Source organism: Aedes aegypti, chromosome 2 (assembly GCF_002204515.2).
Source record: "Aedes aegypti strain LVP_AGWG chromosome 2, AaegL5.0 Primary Assembly, whole genome shotgun sequence".
Classification (NCBI taxonomy): domain Eukaryota; kingdom Metazoa; phylum Arthropoda; class Insecta; order Diptera; family Culicidae; genus Aedes; species Aedes aegypti.
The window spans coordinates 428668879-428688086 of record NC_035108.1 but is presented as its reverse complement, the minus strand read 5'-3'; the positions used below and the strand labels follow the sequence as shown (position 1 = coordinate 428688086).

The window sequence follows — 19208 nt, the reverse complement described above, 5'->3', positions numbered from 1 at the left end:
GCTCTGGTTCCGTTAGCAGCTTCTTCCTTAAACTTAGATCTTTAATTCCCGCGACAAACTGATTTCTAAGCGCGTCGGATAAAATATCACCAAACTTGCAGGTCTGCGCAGTAGCTTTGTGACATATAATAAACTCGGTAACACTCTGTGACGACATTTGCTCACATCGACGGAATTTGTACCTTTCCGCGACGATATTCGTGGTTGGGTCGAGGTGATTTTTGAGGAGATAAATCAGATCCGCATACGACCTCGTACGTGTATCTTCCGGTGAACTCAATCTGGCTGCGATTGAGTATAAGCTGGGACCAGCACCGAAAGTTTCAGTCTTCGACAAAAATATTCGGCTATATTCAGAATCTTTTTATTGAGTTATACTATAAGATAGTTATCATAGTTTCCCTTATAGCCTGTTGGAGCGCAGTTGCATAGACTTTGTTTTTTTTATGCGCCAATACTTTTCACTCTTTAAAAAGACTTCTAGCGGATAAGAAAGAGGTGGAAAAGATTAAATATTTATTTCGACTAGCGCCACTAAGTGGATGAATTTTCAATCAGACTTTTTACCGATAGATAACCCTTGATCTACTGAACAGCTTTGCCGAAGACACCAACCTTTAGTGAATAAAGACCTCAAGATACAGACAAATAAAAAAATAGCGGATACATTCTCATTCAGATTCTTCATCGCCATATAGTCCTAATTCCGCGGAACAGCTTTGCCGAAGACACCAACCTTCTAACTAATAAGGATCTTGAGTGAATCTCATGATGAAAATTTGTTACAGGTGCCACCTAGCGGATAATTTCTCAATTAGATTTTTCACTAGTACACCAACCTATCAGCTATTAAGGATCTTGAGTTAGTGAAGATTGTAGATTTCTTTTTTCAATCAGACTCTTTACCGCCAGATAGCTTTAGATCTGCTGAACAGCTTTGCCGACAATACCAACCTTCTAGCTGATAAGGATTTTGAGGTAAATATGATTGAATAAAAATCGCCAAAAGGGCTAATTTTTCATTTCCATATTGCCCTTGATATGCTGAAGACACGAAACTTCTAGCTCATTTGGATGTTGAGATATCGGTTTGAGGCTAATTTTGGACCCTTCGTGTCCACGTTTTTGCCGTTCCCAAGTAACACCGAAAGCATTAATCTAAATTAAAAAAAAAATATGCAATTTGTTCTACAATAGCTGCTATAATGTTTTTGAAACATGTAATGTCTCTCGTAAGTCGTCGTTTTGTATTGTTAAACCTTTCAAAACTGAACTTGAATGAAGATGTTCTACTAAGGCTTGTAATTTGTTTTGCAATACAAATCTGCCATTTTTCTGGAAATGGTCTAATTATTTTTACTATGCTTCAACCACATTATGTTCTATAGCCGTCTTCTCATGTTTACCAAAACATATGTTTAGTTTATGTCTTATTTCAGTTGTTTTAGACTTGTACGTAAAACAAACACTCTCAATTTGTCATATTCCTATCACTTATATGTTATAATACATAAATATTATTTTCAATCATGTTCTGTATAAACAAATTATGTCAAGTATATTTTATAAGTAGTCTATCCAACAAATGAAACAAAAGTGACATTTAATACTTTCAATTGCATGGATAATACAATGCTGACCAAGAAATTCGCCATATGGAGTCTGAATACTTTTAAGCGAATGTTTCAAGAAAGTTATTATATTCATAGTATGCTTTGAATATCGATCAACCAATTTAGATAAATGCATATAGTGTGGTGATTGTATGCCACTGTTTAGTACGAAAAAGATTCAACGGAATTACTTAATTCACCCACAGTTGTGTTCGTGCAGGTTTTACTCGTTTTTTAAAAGAACGTAGAAAAAACTGAACTTGGAATACACTTCATAGTCACTTGGTATACGAGCTTTTCGTTAACAAAAAGGCAACACACTAGTTGTCCCTGTTTTTGATGAACAAATGACAAATGCAACGAAATTTTTATCTCTTTCCAATACACTCGTCATGCAGTGTAATGAATTGATTTGTTAACTGCGATGATCTCTATTTTCAAATATTTACTTGTTCTGGTGTAATATAATGTATAACAAACGATTTTTAAAGGTGAGCTGTTTTTTTTTAAATCAAAAGTGCATGTTTCACCATAAATTTTGATTCGCACATGAATTTACTGTTAAATAAAAGTTTACTTCAGCCGTAATCCTGTAATTAAAATTGAAGGCTTGTCAATGTTTGCAATTTTGCATTTTTCATTGTCGACATCCTAATACATCTACGATACCAAATGTTATCAGCATTTTGTTACGTTTATGGTTAATTGAACAAAATAGAATACATATTTATGTAAACCTTAACTCATATGATACATAATTTTGACAACAACAAAAATGTTGCACAAACTCCTCCTTCCGCGCTTTTCCAGTTATATATAAGTATAAATAACAGTTTTACCGCCATGAAACAAAACATTTTTAGTAGTCATATTGGAGTCATTGTGATTTGTATGAGACATGTTGTGTTACTTGGGTTCAGGGGGGATCCAAGAATTGTAAGACCAACTAATCGCATTTATTTCTAAATTCAATTCAAATCAATAGGGCGATATTCAAAACTGAAAAGGCAATAGATGGCTCTTTTTCAGTGGTGGTAAAAATCAAATCCTGAAGCAAAGAAACCACAATGGAAGATAACAAAAGATAACTAAAAACAAATAGATATCTATTCACATTACGCTTGATTTCTAATCACTACTTTTTATCCAGTTTCCTAATTGCTAGTTTTTCATTATTTTCCATACGTTTTGACAGCTCTCGACTATCATTCTTCCATGCGCTTGTGTTGGAAGTTTGGTAAATTTGAGAATCCAGCGTAGCGCGATCAGTGAGTGGAATAGAAACATCAGTGTCGCTGCTCGGCGGCCAGTGAGAGAAACTGAATGTTCGAAAGGTTGTTGTCTGTACTTTTTGCCGCTGGCGCCATCTGTTAGCGGTTATGAACGAAATAAACAGTCGTTAACCTGTTGATCTACTGGTCTCCGATTTGTGGCCATTTGAAAATTCAAGGTTCGTCTCGGTCTTTTGAGGGTTAGGAACTGTTTTACATCAACCGAAAGCTCTTGATCGATTCTTTGAAGAAAAAAAAAATCAAAAGTTTTGTAAAAATACAATGTTGATTTGTGCCTTGCCTACGCCGTGCAGCTTCATTCCTTGCTTAGCGCTTGAACGAGTCGGTCGACAGGATCCCGGTCTCATCGTACGGCACTTTTTGCAGAGTTCATTTAGGCCTTTTTCCCCACCGCCCGCGTGGGTTTTTGGTTTAATTAGTGAGTTAAACAAGTTTCAGTTTTGTGCAAAGTGAGTGCTTAGACGATTGCGCTTTGCGAAGGAAGCGAACTAGTGAAACTAGTATCGTTCCACCGCAATAAAATCATCGCCCATCATCAATTATCGGTGATTGATTTTCTCCCGCACCGAGAACAACAACAAGGCAGAAGGCCGACCCGGTCGGTCTACTACCTACGGCGCGTGGACGTTCTCCTGCTGTAGAACGGATAAGTATACATTATCTATTGAATTGCTTTCGCATCTCCGAACAACAGTGTTGAGTTCAAGGTTGTTTTTCGCTTCTCCTCTGTCTCTCTCCCGGTGCAATTTTGCCTGTATAGGGGAGTTGGGTACAAAATAGCCCACTAACTGGTTAATTTTTTTTTTCTTTTTTTTTTTGTGAATTTGATTTACCCATTTAGGGGAGGTGTGTACAAAATAGTCCACTGATTAATAATTTTTTTACACATATTTTTTTTTTGTTTTTGTTTTTTTTTATTATTATTTTTTTTTCTTCATTTGGTTGCGGTTAAGCTTTTTTCCGCATGGATGAATCGGATGGAGGCGATACGCCTCCTAGAGATCTCGTTGCTCGAACGCGGTTCTATCAACCGTCTTCGGCTGGGCCTTGGGTTGTCTATTTCCGGCGCAAAAAGAAGATTTTGAACGTGCTCTCGATTTCTCGGGAGCTGACGCGTAAATATCCTGGGACCGTTATTCACCAAGTGAAAGAATCCAAGCTGCGTGTAACTGCACCTAGTTACAAAGCAGCGAATGAAATTGCTCAGCATGAGGCTTTTACTGTGGAATATTGCGTCTATGTGCCGGCACGAGAAGTCGAGGTGGAAGGGAAAATTATCGACGCGAGTCTAACATGCGAAGACATTAAGACTGGCAAAGGCGTCTTTGAGAACCGGTCCATTCCTGATGTGGCTATACTGGATTGTAAACAATTACAATCAGTTTCCATGGAAGGAAATAAGAAAGTGTTTTCGCCGTCAGCCTCGTTTCGAGTGACTTTCCCCGGTTCCGTCCTCCCGAAATTTGTTTGTATTGACAGTGCTTTTTACCCAGTGCGTCTTTACGTGCCGAAGGTATTCAATTGTACCAACTGCAAGCAGCTTGGCCACAGTGCTAGCTATTGCGACAACAAGCCCCGTTGTGGCAAATGCAACCAAGCTCACTTGGAAGATGCTTGCACACAGGAAGCCGAAAAATGTAGCTACTGTCGCGAGGAACTTCATGACCTGCAGAAATGCCCGGCTTATAAAAGACGCATTCGAAATGAGAGTCGCTCAATTGTGAAGCGCTCCAAGAAGACATACGCGGAAATGGTAAAATCTTTAAATCCGTCCGCAAAAGAGTCTTCATCAGCCATCCCAGTTGGTAACTCTTTTCAAGAGTTGTCTTCCGATGAAGCGAACGACGACGAAACCGATGGGGGAGATTCTTCGGAGGTACACGCACCCGGTAAACGAAAGTCTCAATCTTCTCCGGGACTGCGCCGAAAGGTAATGAAATCTTCCCTCAAAAGTTTGCCTAATTCAAAAGGAGGTGGGGCAAATTTGAAATTGCCGAAGAAACAGGTCTTTGATGCTTCCGTTCCGTGTTGCAGCAAAGATCTGCCGCCCCCGCCTCCACCTATTAAATATACTTCAAAAAGAAGCTCTAGACAAGATAGCAAGAAAAAAGCTACTGAAGTCCCTCGCTCTTCCTCGAAAACCCCCGGGGCCAAGCGAGGACTGATAACTTTTACGGCCCTTGTGGATCGCATATGCAATGCCCTCGGAGTTTCAGACTCATTCAGAGGCATACTCGACCTTTTTCTCCCCGCAATAGAAGAGTATCTCAGGGAATTGACTATTTCGTGGCCCCTCCTTGCTTCGATCATATCTTTCGATGGATAATTCATCGAGTGAGGTACAAGATATGATCACTGTGCTACAGTGGAACTGTCATAGTCTAAAACCTAAATTAGACACATTTAAGTTTTTGCTTCACAATTCCGATTGTGATATATTTGCACTCTGTGAAACATGGCTTTCTTCTGAAGATGATCTTAACTTCTACGATTTTAACATTATACGCCAGGATCGAGATGATAATTACGGGGGTGTGCTTTTAGGGATCAAAAAGTGCCACTCATTCTACAGAATCCCCATCCCGACTCATCCAGGCATAGAAATCGTTGCTTGCCAAATAAGCGTAAAGGGTAAAGACCTTTGCGTAGCTTCTGTTTATATTCCTCCAAGAGTTTCAATAAACCGCCGTCATCTCTGGAATGCAGTCTCCATGCTCTCATCTCCAGTTTTAATACTGGGTGATATGAACTCACATGGTACTGGATGGGGCGAGTCTTATGACGATTATAGAGCGGCTATTTTCTATGACTTATGCGACGATTTCAACTTGAACATTTTGAACACAGGTGAAGTGACACGTATTTCATCCGACGGCAAAGAAAGCCGCCTTGACCTGTCTTTGGGATCAAGTTCACTATCATTCGATTGCATGTGGAAGGTGATCGATGACCCCCATGGTAGTGATCACTTGCCCATAATAACTTCTATCAGAAATAATTTTGAAAGGTCAGAACAGTCAATTCAGGTTCCTTTTGACCTCACTAGGAATATCGATTGGCAAAAATTTGCATCAGCGGTAACCTTTGGTATCGAATCATTCAACACTCTCCCACCGTTGGATGAGTATCGACTCCTAACAGAATTGATTTATAAAAGTGCATTAGAATCCCAAAAGCAACGAGTTCCAAGTGCATCCTTCAAAAGACGACCAGCCACACCTGGTTGGGATGATGAATGCACTCAGTTGTATCGAGAAAAATCTAATGCCTTTAAAGCTTTTCGTAGATATGGTACCTCAGAACTTTATTTAGAGTACTCGAAGCTCGAAAAAAGACTGAAGAATCTTATTAAAGCGAAGAAGCGTAGCTATTGGCGACGTTTCATCGATGGCCTCTCACGAGAAACTTCAATGACGACGCTTTGGAGAGTGGCTCGCAACATGCGAAACCGCTCATCCTCAAATGAGAGTGACGAATACTCCAATCGTTGGATATTCAACTTCGCAAAAAAGGTCTGTCCAGACTCAGTTCCAGCTCAACCGCCATTCTGGGAAACCCAGAGAGACGATGCGTTGGACAGACCATTCACTATGCTGGAATTTTCTATGGCTCTTCTTTCATCAAACAACTCCTCTCCGGGACGCGATATGATTAAGTTCAATCTTCTTAAAAATCTCCCTGATATCGCTAAAAGACGGTTGCTTGACCTGTTCAACTTATTCATGGAGCACAACATTGTTCCACCTGAATGGAGACAGGTCAAAGTAATAGCTATTCAAAAGCCTGGGAAACCAGCGTCTGATCATAATTCGTACCGCCCGATTGCTATGTTATCATGTTTAAGGAAATTGTTAGAAAAAATGATCCTATCCCGACTCGATCACTGGGTCGAATCAAACAACATGCTTTCCAGTACTCAATTTGGCTTTCGCAAGGGCAAAGGAACAAACGATTGTCTAGCGTTGCTTTCATCAGATATTCAACTAGCCTTTGCGGACAAGGAGCAATTGGCTTCGGTTTTCTTGGATATTAAGGGCGCTTTTGATTCAGTTTCCATAGAAATATTGTCAGAAAGCCTGCACAATAGTGGATTACCTGGAATATTGAATAATTTCTTGTACAATCTGTTGTCAGAAAAACACATGAGCTTCACTCTCGGTCAACTGACAACTTCCAGAATTAGTTATATGGGCCTTCCCCAAGGCTCATGTCTGAGTCCCTTGCTTTATAATTTTTATGTTAAAGATATTGACAACTGTTTGGAAGAACCATGCACGCTAAGACAACTTGCAGATGATGCTGTGGTTTCTATGAAGGGCCCACGAGCGGAAATCTTGCAAAGACCATTGCAAAATTCCCTTGATAATCTATCCACTTGGGCTAGAAATTTAGGGATCGAGTTTGCTCCGCAAAAAACTCAACTGGTTGTATTTTCTAGGAAGCGGAATCCTGCCCAACTAAAGCTTAAGCTTTTGGGAACAGACATCGACCAGTCTTTGACTTCAAAATACCTTGGGGTCTGGTTTGATTCAAAAGGCACTTGGCGAACTCATATTAGGTATTTAACGGAAAAATGCCAACAAAGGATCAATTTTCTACGAACAATTACCGGAACATGGTGGGGTGCTCACCCGGAAGACCTCATAAAACTCTATAAAACAACCATTCTCTCTGTTCTAGAGTATGGCTCTTTCTGTTTTCTCTCAGCAGCAAACTGCCACTTGATTAAATTGGAACGAATTCAATATCGTTGTTTGCGTATCGCCTTAGGGTGTATGCACTCGACACATAATGCGAGCCTAGAGGTTCTGGCAGGGGTTTTACCGCTACAAAACCGATTCTGGGAGCTCTCGCTAAGAATACTTATTAAGTGTGGAGTGAGCAACACACTCGTCATCGAAAACTTCGAAGAATTGCTCAAACTGAACACTCAGTCAAAATTCATGAGAGTTTATCTCTACTACATGTCATCTGACATTAGCCTTCCATGTTATAACCCTCCACGTGTACGCTTCACCAATGACAGTTCCTCTGTTGAATATGATCTGTCCATGAAACAAGCTATTCATGGAATTCCAGATCAACTTCGATGTATAACTATTCCACGTATTTTCAACGCAAAGTTCCAGAATGTCGATTCCTACAGGAGATATTTCACTGACGGGTCACGTATAAATGGATCCACTGGCTTCGGTGTCTTCAATGAAAACTCTTCCGCCTTCCGAAAACTTCAGGAACCTTGCACGGTTTATGTTGCTGAGCTGGCAGCAATCAACTTCGCTTTGGGGATGATCTCTAACATACCCGCAGACCACTTCTTCATCTTCTCGGATAGTCTCAGTTCTATTGAGGCACTCCGATCGATGAAACCTGTAAAGCATGCATCTTACTTTCTTACAAAAATAAGAGAGCAGATGTGTGCACTGGTCGAAAGATCATATAAGATTACCTTTGTATGGGTCCCCTCACATTGCTTAATTTATGGCAATGAGAAGGCGGACTCTCTCGCAAAGGTGGGCGCTGAGGAAGGTGAGATATATGATAGAAGAATTTCACACGATGAATTGTTTCATTTAGTACGTCAAAGTTCTCTTCACGGTTGGCAAAGCGACTGGCTAAATGACCAACTGGGACGGTGGTTACATTCCATAATCCCTAGAGTTTCCTTGCGAGCGTGGTGGAAAGGTTGGGATGTAAGTCGAGATTTCATTCGCGTGATGTCAAGACTTATGTCCAACCATTACTCGCTAGACGCACATTTGCACAGGATCAACCTCGCGCTGAGCAATATATGTAATAGGTGTGGTTCCGGTTATGATGACATCGATCACGTAGTTTGGCAGTGCCCGGATATGGACGCCTCCAGAGCACAACTTATGGATACCCTTGTGGCCCGAGGTAGACAACCCTATGTTTCAGTTAGAGATGTGTTGGGCTCCCGCGATCTCGTCTACATGTTGTCGATTTACGATTACCTTCGCTTGTGTTGTATAAAAGTTTAATTCTCTTGTGTTCTCTTCCCCAGTTTTTTTTTTTTCTCTCTGTGTTATGGTCCATTTGTGTTGGATTGATGTTCCTGGCCATCCGGCAATCGAAAACCCACATGAAGTTGGTATACGCCATGATACGACAAACGAGCAACCATGAAATACCACCCGGATGAGCTGCAAAGAACCCTGTAACCCAATCCCAACCTAGCCCTTCCTAAAAATATTTGTGACCACTAACCTCGAGTTGCCACGAGTACCCTGGCTCCAACCCGGACTAAACTTGGTACTTAAGAAGTTAAACAATTGTAAAAAAAAGTACAAAAATGAATCTCGGCTCCGTAAAGCGTTAAACGCGATAGAGCCTTAAATAAATGAATTGGTAAAAAAAAAAAAATACGCCGTGCAGCTAGAGCTTCTATAGAAAAAGAAATTAGAAATTGTGCTACTATAGGCACATGTCTCCTTAAAGTGGCACAAAAGATGGTAAATACAAAATATGATTTCTCGTAGTTTTCATATTTCTCCCACAAAACCAACATAAAAAGCTTCCAGATGAAGCAAAAGTGATGCTGCTGGCTTTATTTTCGATTATATACAAATATTTGTTCTTAGATGTGCGACTATTGATACAACACCCCTAACTGAATTATCATTTTTGATCAACAAAAAATATGCAAGCAGATATATTATCTATCCATTATCTTTTCCTACAAAAAACGACAAACATAGTTCAGACCATTGAACTTTCGATTAACCATGCATAATTACTGCTCAACAGCATAATTACTGCTCCTCAACAATCAATCATCATAAACATAGCCCATACCCCCATCAACCACTCATCCACAATTCGACACCCCCCTCAAGCTGTCGTCTTCCCCTCCTCATTTTAGTGACGACAGCATCGGCAGCGATTTTACCTCCCTCGCGACCACCGGCAGTGGAAGCGGCTCGCTAAACTTCCCTTCAATCTACCACCAATCGAGTGCCACCGGGGGAAATCAGCTGATTGGATCCGATCCGAACAACTGCGACTTGAATGGTGGCGGCGGCGATGGCGCTCCGGGGGGACCCGGCATAACCGGAGGGGACGGCAAAAGCAAAGGCCGCAAAAAGCTACGCCTGCTCAAACCGAAGCTCAAACAGCTGTACGACATGGAAGTGCTGCCAGTGGAGTACATGGGACCGAAGATTGAGTATACGTATGTAGGACGGAATCAATATTGGTAGCTGTTGCAAAGCACAATGCACCCTGATTGTTTGGTAGAGCTTTAGCTTGGCACGGCACGGAGTGCACAATACAATATAAAAGCATGTTGGATGAATGAGAAGGCCGCTCTTCAACGTGGAATGCTGGTGAATGGATGAGTGAAGAAGTTATAGAGCTACATTTTTGTCAGTGTGTTGGAATGACGAAAAGCTTTCTGTAGGGAGGTTGCTTGAGGTGGGGAGCAAACTGCACGAATAAGCTTCTAGTTTTGGTTAGCTTGCGACACTCAACGCTAGGTGGAAATTAGATCGAAACGTGAACGTTCGTTCAAAAAGTTTTCGTTAAAAGCTTGATGAATAGAGGAGAAGTCCGTTTTGTAGCTAAGGACGGTAAAATGAACAAGTTCAATAGTTAAACTTATATATGGTTTTTAATGGTTTTTATTTGAAAAACTTCGAAAGTGTTAATTTTAGAGAAATATTTTCCATGAAGAAATTGTAGGGAACGGTTTGGACTACAAGTGAAAAATATACGTACATCAAAAAAGATTTTATATATTTTTATCATTGAAAAATCATACATTTTAAATTACACAAAAACCCCATTTTCAACAGTTTTTAAATGTTCACCATAGAATCTTGATATGAAACAGATGTTTGGGACAAAGTATTATGATAGTAGTAGTGAAGTAGTGATCATGAAATTGGATTTTTTTTTTCTAAGAACTACTTACTAACTACTACTGGTACTTATACGTTCTGATGAGCCAATAAGAATTTTGAAAATATTCTCAACCGTAATGATTATTATGATCACTTCTCTAGAAGTAGTCATTTTTGAATCACATTAAGTTCAATGCAAAACATATTACAGTAAGGACCCGATTTTTTAAGCAACTTGATGAATAAATGGAATACCAAGTATGTATTTCATGGCAGTATGGGAGGAAACTGAAATTTCTAAAAATTGCCAGGAACTCTTAAGTGCTTATTTGAGGCTGATATGTTGTACAACTCATGTCGCATACTAGGTGAATAATCAAATAATAATTCTGATAGAAATTTCATTGCTATTACATTACGAGGCTCATTAATTATCTCAATGTGACTGTTATGCGGTTATTATTACCAATGTGACAAAACAACTTGGTATTTTTTTTTTCGAATTTTCTAGAACAATCTCACAGATTTCAGTAAGTTGATCGAAAGTATCTATCATTTGATGACTCTTCATGGTATTAACTCCAATTTAACAAACATGTCGAATGTGACTGTTATGCAGTTATGGGCAGTGCGGTTCTCATAATTTCATTCGCAATTTTCATGCCGAAACGATATTTATACCCTGCCTCTGCACCCTTTTTGCATGAATCATAACCCTAACAGTAAGCAAAGAAAGGTCCTAAACGTGTCGTGAGTAGCGTTAAGGAAATGATACTCAAAAAAAAAATCTGAAGATCAATGCTGTTAAATGTCATGAAAATCGCGTGAACTTGACATTTGAATATTGCTATTATCATCCTTCCTCGTGGAAAATACCATCGGAAAATATGTTTACCTGTGATCATTAGACAGTTTCACAAAAATCAAAATGTCTGGGATTCAACCAGTCACCCTCTTACCCTAGTTGCAATACTTGCATATAATAAACATTGGTTTCACTCGAAAAAAGAATCATAATTGAACTCCGATCCTCAAGATCAGTAGTCGAGAAGCTTGACCTCGGGGCTATATCTCATATGTAATTGCTTTCCATCAAATGCGAATGTTGTTTGAAACACGACTGCGTTGATGATATTTGCTAGATGTTTTCTTCAATCATCATCCATCATTGAAAAAGCAAAGCTACTATGTTCAATTTTGTAACATGTCAGCAATTGCGCCATATGGCAGCAGCTCTAAATGCAGGGGAATGAGGAATATCGTATTTCCGATGATTTTTTACAATTTATCTGTAATTTGGATACAAAAATGATGTACTACAATAATGTTCAGAAATGACAAAGGAATGATACTACGGTTGAACTTTTATGATTAGGTATGAGGTTAAGAATCTCGTAGAACAAAAACTGTAGAGAAATGTATGTTTTACAGGTACTTTAATGAACAGAAATCAATTTTATGAGGTCAAAACCATCTCTAATCGGCATACAGTGTTCTCAAAAGTTGTAAAGTACTAATAATACGTTCAACTAGTGGTATTTATTTTAATTTTCATTTTTCCAAATTCTCGTTAGAATTTTTTGAAGGTAAAAAATAGCCAAAAAACACAAATTCGACTTGAGGCACCTCCTAATCTTCTCCAAATTGGATGAAAATTTGTCTGGTAGTTTGTTTTAGTATTGCAACTAGGACAAGGGGGTGACTGGTTGAATCCCAGACATTTTGATTTTTGTGAAACTGTCTAGTGATCATATTATTCCTGATATAATACCGTGATGCATCTATACCCGGACGCTTAAGTGGACACAAATCTTCAAATTTGAATATGAGTCTGTTGTTTTTAAAAAAGCCTCAGTGTAATATTGTTTGAGACATTATTTCAAATAAGATCTTCACGAAAATGATTAATTTTTAAGTAAAAACAAAGATTTTAACATGAAAATCATTAAAATATTAGAGCATGTCTTGTCTATAAATCCCGACACCTGATGCAAACGATGTCCTTAAATCCGGACATTTTCGAATCGAAATCCGGACATCTGTATTGCAGCATGTAAAATTCGTTTAATTTTAATGAAAACCATATCAACACACAATCAAATAAAAATATTAAATAAGCTTGAAGTTCCCGTTTACCCTACAATATCAAAAAGAATAGCACGTCTGAAATATTAGTGGTTTGATTACCTGAGCCGAAGTGCATGTGGCAGGAACTGCAGTCGACGCGGCTCGAGCTGTTATTAATAAAATTATACACTATTTATTTCACTATCAAGTGGATTTTGATAACTCACTATGCTTCCTATAGTTATTTTTCAAGTTTTCTCTTATTTTTTCTTGCTTGAAACTCACTTACACTAGTTAAACGTGGCTCTTTTAGACGATGTCCGGATCTTGAAACACTGGCTCGTAATCCCGGACAGTCTTTGCACACACCAATAAATGTTTATTTCCAGATTATTCAACAACAGTACACTCTCCAAACTATATAAAATATATTTTCTCAAACACTTATGATTGAAACTTGCTCTAAAAATACACTTCATGAACTTTTTCACCAATCAAACCATGTTTGCGCGTTCACCGATAGTCAAATTTGAGTTAGAGTTGGGCCGCGATGAAAAGACGTCCAACTCGAACACATTATTTGTTTTTATTTTTATTTATTATTTGACGATGGTTACTAGATTAAAATTAATTGTAAAATGATTAGAATGGTTAATATTAAAAGGAGGGAATAAAAACCAAACATAGTGTCACTTAATTCTAACTTTGATTTACTAATATATTCAGAGTGTCCGGATATTGATACCGTCCGGATTTTAATTCACCACGGTATTACACATGGAGAAGTGCTATGAACATTTCAATTTTTCCAATTTTTTGACGTTTAACAGCACTGCTGAAGGTTCGATTCGTTTTTTTATATATTTTCTTAAGGCTGATACAAATATTTATTTTCTTTGGAAGGCACGAGGGAAATAAATAAAGAACAAAAAATGAAAATGAGAAAAAAAGTTATTTATTCGAATTTTTACTTTTAACAATAGTTGTTAAACTTTTTCCAATCGTCATCTGTATCATTATTTTACCTGGTTTTAACTCTTAAAATTAAAACAACCTAACTAATGTCAAAATAAATAAGAACCTTTTTTTTCTCCCTTTCAAAATTTTCGGATTTTTGGGGGGGTGACATAAAAGAAAACTAATATTTGTATCAGCCTTATTAGTATCATTTCAAACATTTCATTCATTTCTTATAACTAGGTGTTCTGTGTTATTAGACAACACTATCATCCTAACTTGGTAAAACAAATTGAGGATTTTATTAACATTTTGTTAACAACATATTACATTTCATTTGCCGTAGCAGTTCAGATTTTTTACAGGTGAGTTGATTTCACCTGCTAATAAGAGAAAAAAAACGCTTTGAATATACAGTGGGATTCCGTTTTTGGCAACAAAGTCGAAATTTTCAGTTGCCAAAAACGGAACCATACCAAAATCGGAACCCATTTTTTCAATATTATTTTTCAACTATTATTTTTGAAAATATCATTAGAATGTTATTGCATCATCCTTATGGAATCATAAGGCATCGGGACTTCGGAACGGTTCTGCTCGAAGCAGATTTCCGGAGGGGTGGATTATGCTATGATTCTATAACCCCGTAATGTTGATTATGACAAACATTCTACATAGTTTTTATCGCTTCAATGATTTTTTAAAAGCTTTATCTACGCTATTTGTATATGTTGGTCATGTAAAATCAATAATCGCATGAGTGACTTTTCCTTGAAACTTTGTGAGAATACAAACATGAAAAAATGTATTACAGTGAAACCTCCATGAGTCTATATTGAAGGGATCATCGACTCATGGAAATATCGAGTCATGGAACAGCAATCCTTTGGAAGGCTGCTTCTAGGGACCATCATAGTAACCATGAAATTTTGTTTTTAGTATGGTTCCATGAGTCGATATCGAGTCATGGAACATCGACTCATGGAGGTATCACTGTACCGTATTCTTTCGAAGACGTACTTACAAAACTGCATGAAAATTAAAAATCAGTTCAACTTTTGGGCTCTAGCGTAAAATTTGACAAACTTGGGTGAGTTTAGAATAAATTTATTTTTCTGTTAAAGCAAATCATCTCATAAGGAATGGTTTACAGCAGTCAAAAGCACAAACATAAACAAGCACATTACAGGATACTGCTTTGAAATCTCAAGAGCCTGATAGGAATTTTCGGGTGTTTGTAAGGAATCTACGCTAGGACTCTGAAGCATATTGGTAAGAATCCGCAGAATCACGCTTAAAATTCTCAAGATCTCGCTTAGGGTTTCGCCTCGATATTGCTGAAAATTCTCAGGTCTCCGATGAGAATTTTCAAAAATTCATTATTCTTAGGCTACCATTATCACTAACCGAATGCCACAGGAAACCACCTTCTCAAAATCTACAACATTTCGCCAGAACTTAAAATACCCCTAGAAATCCTAGGATTTCACAGTACGCCCTAGAAATCGTAGGAGTTTATTATGCATCAGATATTGGACATAATCTTCAATAACCAATTATACATTCTCAGGATTCCGCAAAAACCCTCAGTGTCCATTAGGAACATGCAGACATCTTCAAAAATACGTTGAAATTTCTAAGAAGTTCCCTAAAACCAAGAATCCCCTAAGGTTTTCCAGGGTAAGTTAGGAAACTCATAGACCCAGTTTGTAAAGATCCTAATGATTATTTTATGAGGCCCATACTCTCGATAAAAAAATATTTTATAGAATGTAGGATCGTCTCTTAACAAATTTAACGTCTTACTTAATCTGTTACAAATATGAAATGTAGCTCTAAATAGTTGCCGCAGAAAGATCAATATACACACTAATACTACAGACAAAACATTTAAACACTCTCAATCGTATTTATCGCACGTTTCACTGATGTTATTGACAACAAAATGTTGTTAGGACTGTGCGCACATTTGTCATGGTGGCGGTATTAAACGGCCTTTCGAAATAATATAAAAAATGAAATACAAAATAGTGAGATGAAATTAATGATTAAAACTCTGTGAAGTCATAGACTTCATGTTGCTCTTGTGTCAGTGCTTGTGCTTTGTTCAAGTGTTTCAAATCTGAAGAATAGTGGATTCATTAAGTGTATCACCTACTGGCAGACTATTGTGGGCTGTTCATTCAGTACAAATGCCTAAAAAAGAGGTTTTTCTCTAGTTTGGATACTGATGGAGATTAATGGCCTCATGGAACATTGCGAATGCATGACCAATGACCATCCCGAAGTAAATAGGCGCGTACAAAATCCCTTATTAATTGGTGGGATTTGAGGGATATCGGCGACAATAGAGCTCTGGAATGTAGTCGGTGTGTAGTTGACTTGTCATTCAAATGACTAAATCAGCAGACACAATAATATTCACAAATATTTACAGATTTCAATGAAATTCAAAAATGTTGCCAAAAACGGATCCCTTTTGTTGCCAAAATCGAGGGGGTGCCAAAAATGGGGCATGCCAAAAACGGAGCATGCCAAAAACGGAATGCTACTGCACTTTACCTAACTTAACCTAAACATATTACGCATTAATCGTGGCAATAGAAGATTGTAACGATTTTTGCCTGAATTTTTTAATTATTTTTTTTGACAGTTGTAACAATGTTTCAGCATTGGATATTCTATGTAGCTCATTGGTACTATACGAGCTTTCTTCCTGGTATTACAACTGCTAGTCCATATTGGTACAGCATACAACATGGCTGGCCTGAAAATTTGTTTGAACATCAAAAGCTTGTTCTTAATATAAAGTTTTGATTTTCTATTAATAGAGGGATAGAGACATTTCACATATTTATTACATTTGGCTTGAATGCCCTCAATGTGATTTTTGAAAGTTAAATTCTTATCTAGCATGTGCCCTAAATACTTAACTTCATCTGACCAATTTATTGGAACCCCTCTCATCGTGACAACATATGTACATGAAGGTTTCAAATAAAGAGCTTTTGGTTTATGTGGGAATATTATTAGTTGAGTTTTGGAAGCATTAGGAGAAATCTTCTATTTCTGCAAATATGAAGAAAAAATATCCAAACTTTTTTGCAATCGACTACAGATGATACGCAGGCTTCGTCCTTTGGCGGAGAGGCCTGTGTCATCCACAAACAAGGATTTTTGACATCATTAAGGTAACTCAGGTAAGTCAGATGTGAAAATATTGTATAATATTGGTCCCAAAATGCTGCCTTGGGCAACACCAGCTCTTACAGGAAGTCTTTCAGGTCTGGAGTTCTGATAATTAACCAGAAGTGTACGATTTGACAGATAACTTTGAATTATTCTAACAATGTATGTTGGAAAATTAAAGTTTTTTTAATTTTTCGATCAAACCTTCATGCCAAACACTGTCGAATGCTTTTTATATGTCTAGAAGAGCACGACCAGTAGAATAGTCTTCAGATTTGTTGGAACGGATCAAATTTGTTACACGTAAGAGTTGATGAGTGGTCGAATGTCCATGACGGAATCCAAACTGTTCATTGGCAAAAATTGAACTTTCGTTGATGTGGGTCATCATTTTGTTCAAAATGACCTTTTCAAAAAGTTTACTGATGGAGGAAAGCAAACTGATTGGACGATAGCTCGAAGCTTCTGCAGGATTGTCTGGTTTTAAAATTGGAACAACCTTAGCATTTTTCCATTTGTCAGGAAAATATGCTAACTGAAAACATTTGTTGAATATATCAACTAAAAATGATAAGCTACTTTCTGGAAGTTTCTTGATGAGAATGTAGAAAAATTCCATCATCGCCAGGAGCTTTCATATTTTCGAATTTTTTAATAATAGTTCTCACTTCTTCTGAATCAGTCTCACAGGCATTTTCGAAAACGTTCTCTTGATTGAGAATATTTTCGAAGTCCTGAGTAACTTGATTTTCAATTGGACTAGTAAGTCCTAAATTAAAATTGTGCGCACTTTCAAAACTTTTTTTTTAAGCAGGCAACCAATTTAAGACTTAATAAATTCAAACCAATATATTTTTCTGCATTTCAATGCGTTTTGACTCCAGATATCAATATGTTCAATTCAGAATAAAGGGCTCAGTAGGAAACGGAACACGCACGAAAATTTCGTGGTGCCAAAATCGAACAGTTTATTGTGAATTGAATTACAAAGTCATCCTGAGAGCTCGTTTTTTTGGTAATAATGATAGCAAAAATGTAACAATTTTTTAAACCCGTTCAATATTGGCACAGTGATGTCTGAATCGAACGGTTTATTGCCAAAAACGAACCGTGGCACTGTATTGCAAATATGCCAAATCAAAGCTTGTAATTTATATTCAAAATTCTTTCAACCGAGAATAATTTTTATTTTCGCATTGAAAATAGTGTAGCTTTGCCCGTATTCTAAACTTCGGTTCTAAATTTGCCAATAAAATTGATCCACGTTTTTAAGACGGATTACAAATTTAAAGTTATCGTCTATAATCACATAGGGTAAGTGTTCCCTTAGTTGTGGGTGTTCCTATAGTTGCGGTAGTGCCGTTTTCATTGATTTTATTACATTAGCAACAGAACCGACACTGGCGATCGACGTATTGGCTTGTTGGTATACGAAATAGTTGAAAAGAGCGTTCAAATTGCTTCAAAACTGATGAATATCACTAAAATTGCTAAAACTGTTTCTTACTTGTACCGATAGTTGCGGTAAAGTGTTGACTGCTATAGTGGAGGATCCCATAAGAAAACAACGGATACCGCAACTATAGGAACACAAATTAAAAATATACCTCAACTAAAGGAACAGTGTACCGATTGGGCTCTGCACAAAAATCTATCTCTCTCTTTCACTCTACTTTGGATTTTGTTAACAAAAAGGCCAGTAAACGTCAAAATCCCATACAAAATCAAAACGGTGCAGAAGTCTATAGTGGAGGTATTATTTTTCACTGACATGAGGTGGATTACTGCGATGAAATCATTTTTCTCATTAAGTCAATGGCCGCTACTTCTCGTTACAACATTAACATGCACATTAATAGCGCTTCTTAAATTTTGACGGTTAAATGAAGTTCAATCGTGCTTAGTGCCTCCACTATTGGTACATCTACCCTATTCGTATTTCATTTCAAATTTCTGTGTTGCAATGCCCCATGTTTCAAAAATTCAATTTGTTAAAGTTTCGAGAGTATTGTCAACATCATATTTTGTTTGCAAAAACATGTTAACATCATGATCACTATCGACGTATGTTTCATATGTATTCCAGACGGTTCGTAAATAATTGAAAGTGGAGCTGATAAGATTGAGAATGGCTTCATGGGATATTTGAAATGTAACAAGGGCATGACTAGAATCGAAATCAGCGCGAGTAACCAGTTGGCTAGAGTCGGTTAAAGCCAAATCAATCG

At 37.7% G+C, this 19208-nt stretch overlaps 1 protein-coding gene across 3 annotated transcripts in view; it reads left to right on the top strand.

Annotated features, from left to right (window-relative positions):
* LOC5573900 (intracellular protein transport protein uso1) overlaps positions 1-19208 on the top strand; it is a 128683-nt gene that overhangs the window by 24634 nt on the left and 84841 nt on the right. For 2 of the 3 annotated variants that reach the window (XM_021847642.1, XM_021847643.1), the window contains exon 2: positions 9789-10097. The exons of the other annotated variant lie outside the window; for it this stretch is intronic. In XM_021847642.1, the coding sequence (XP_021703334.1) occupies positions 9789-10097 (309 nt within the window). The remainder of the gene's footprint in view (positions 1-9788; positions 10098-19208) is intronic. 3 annotated transcript variants of the gene reach the window in all.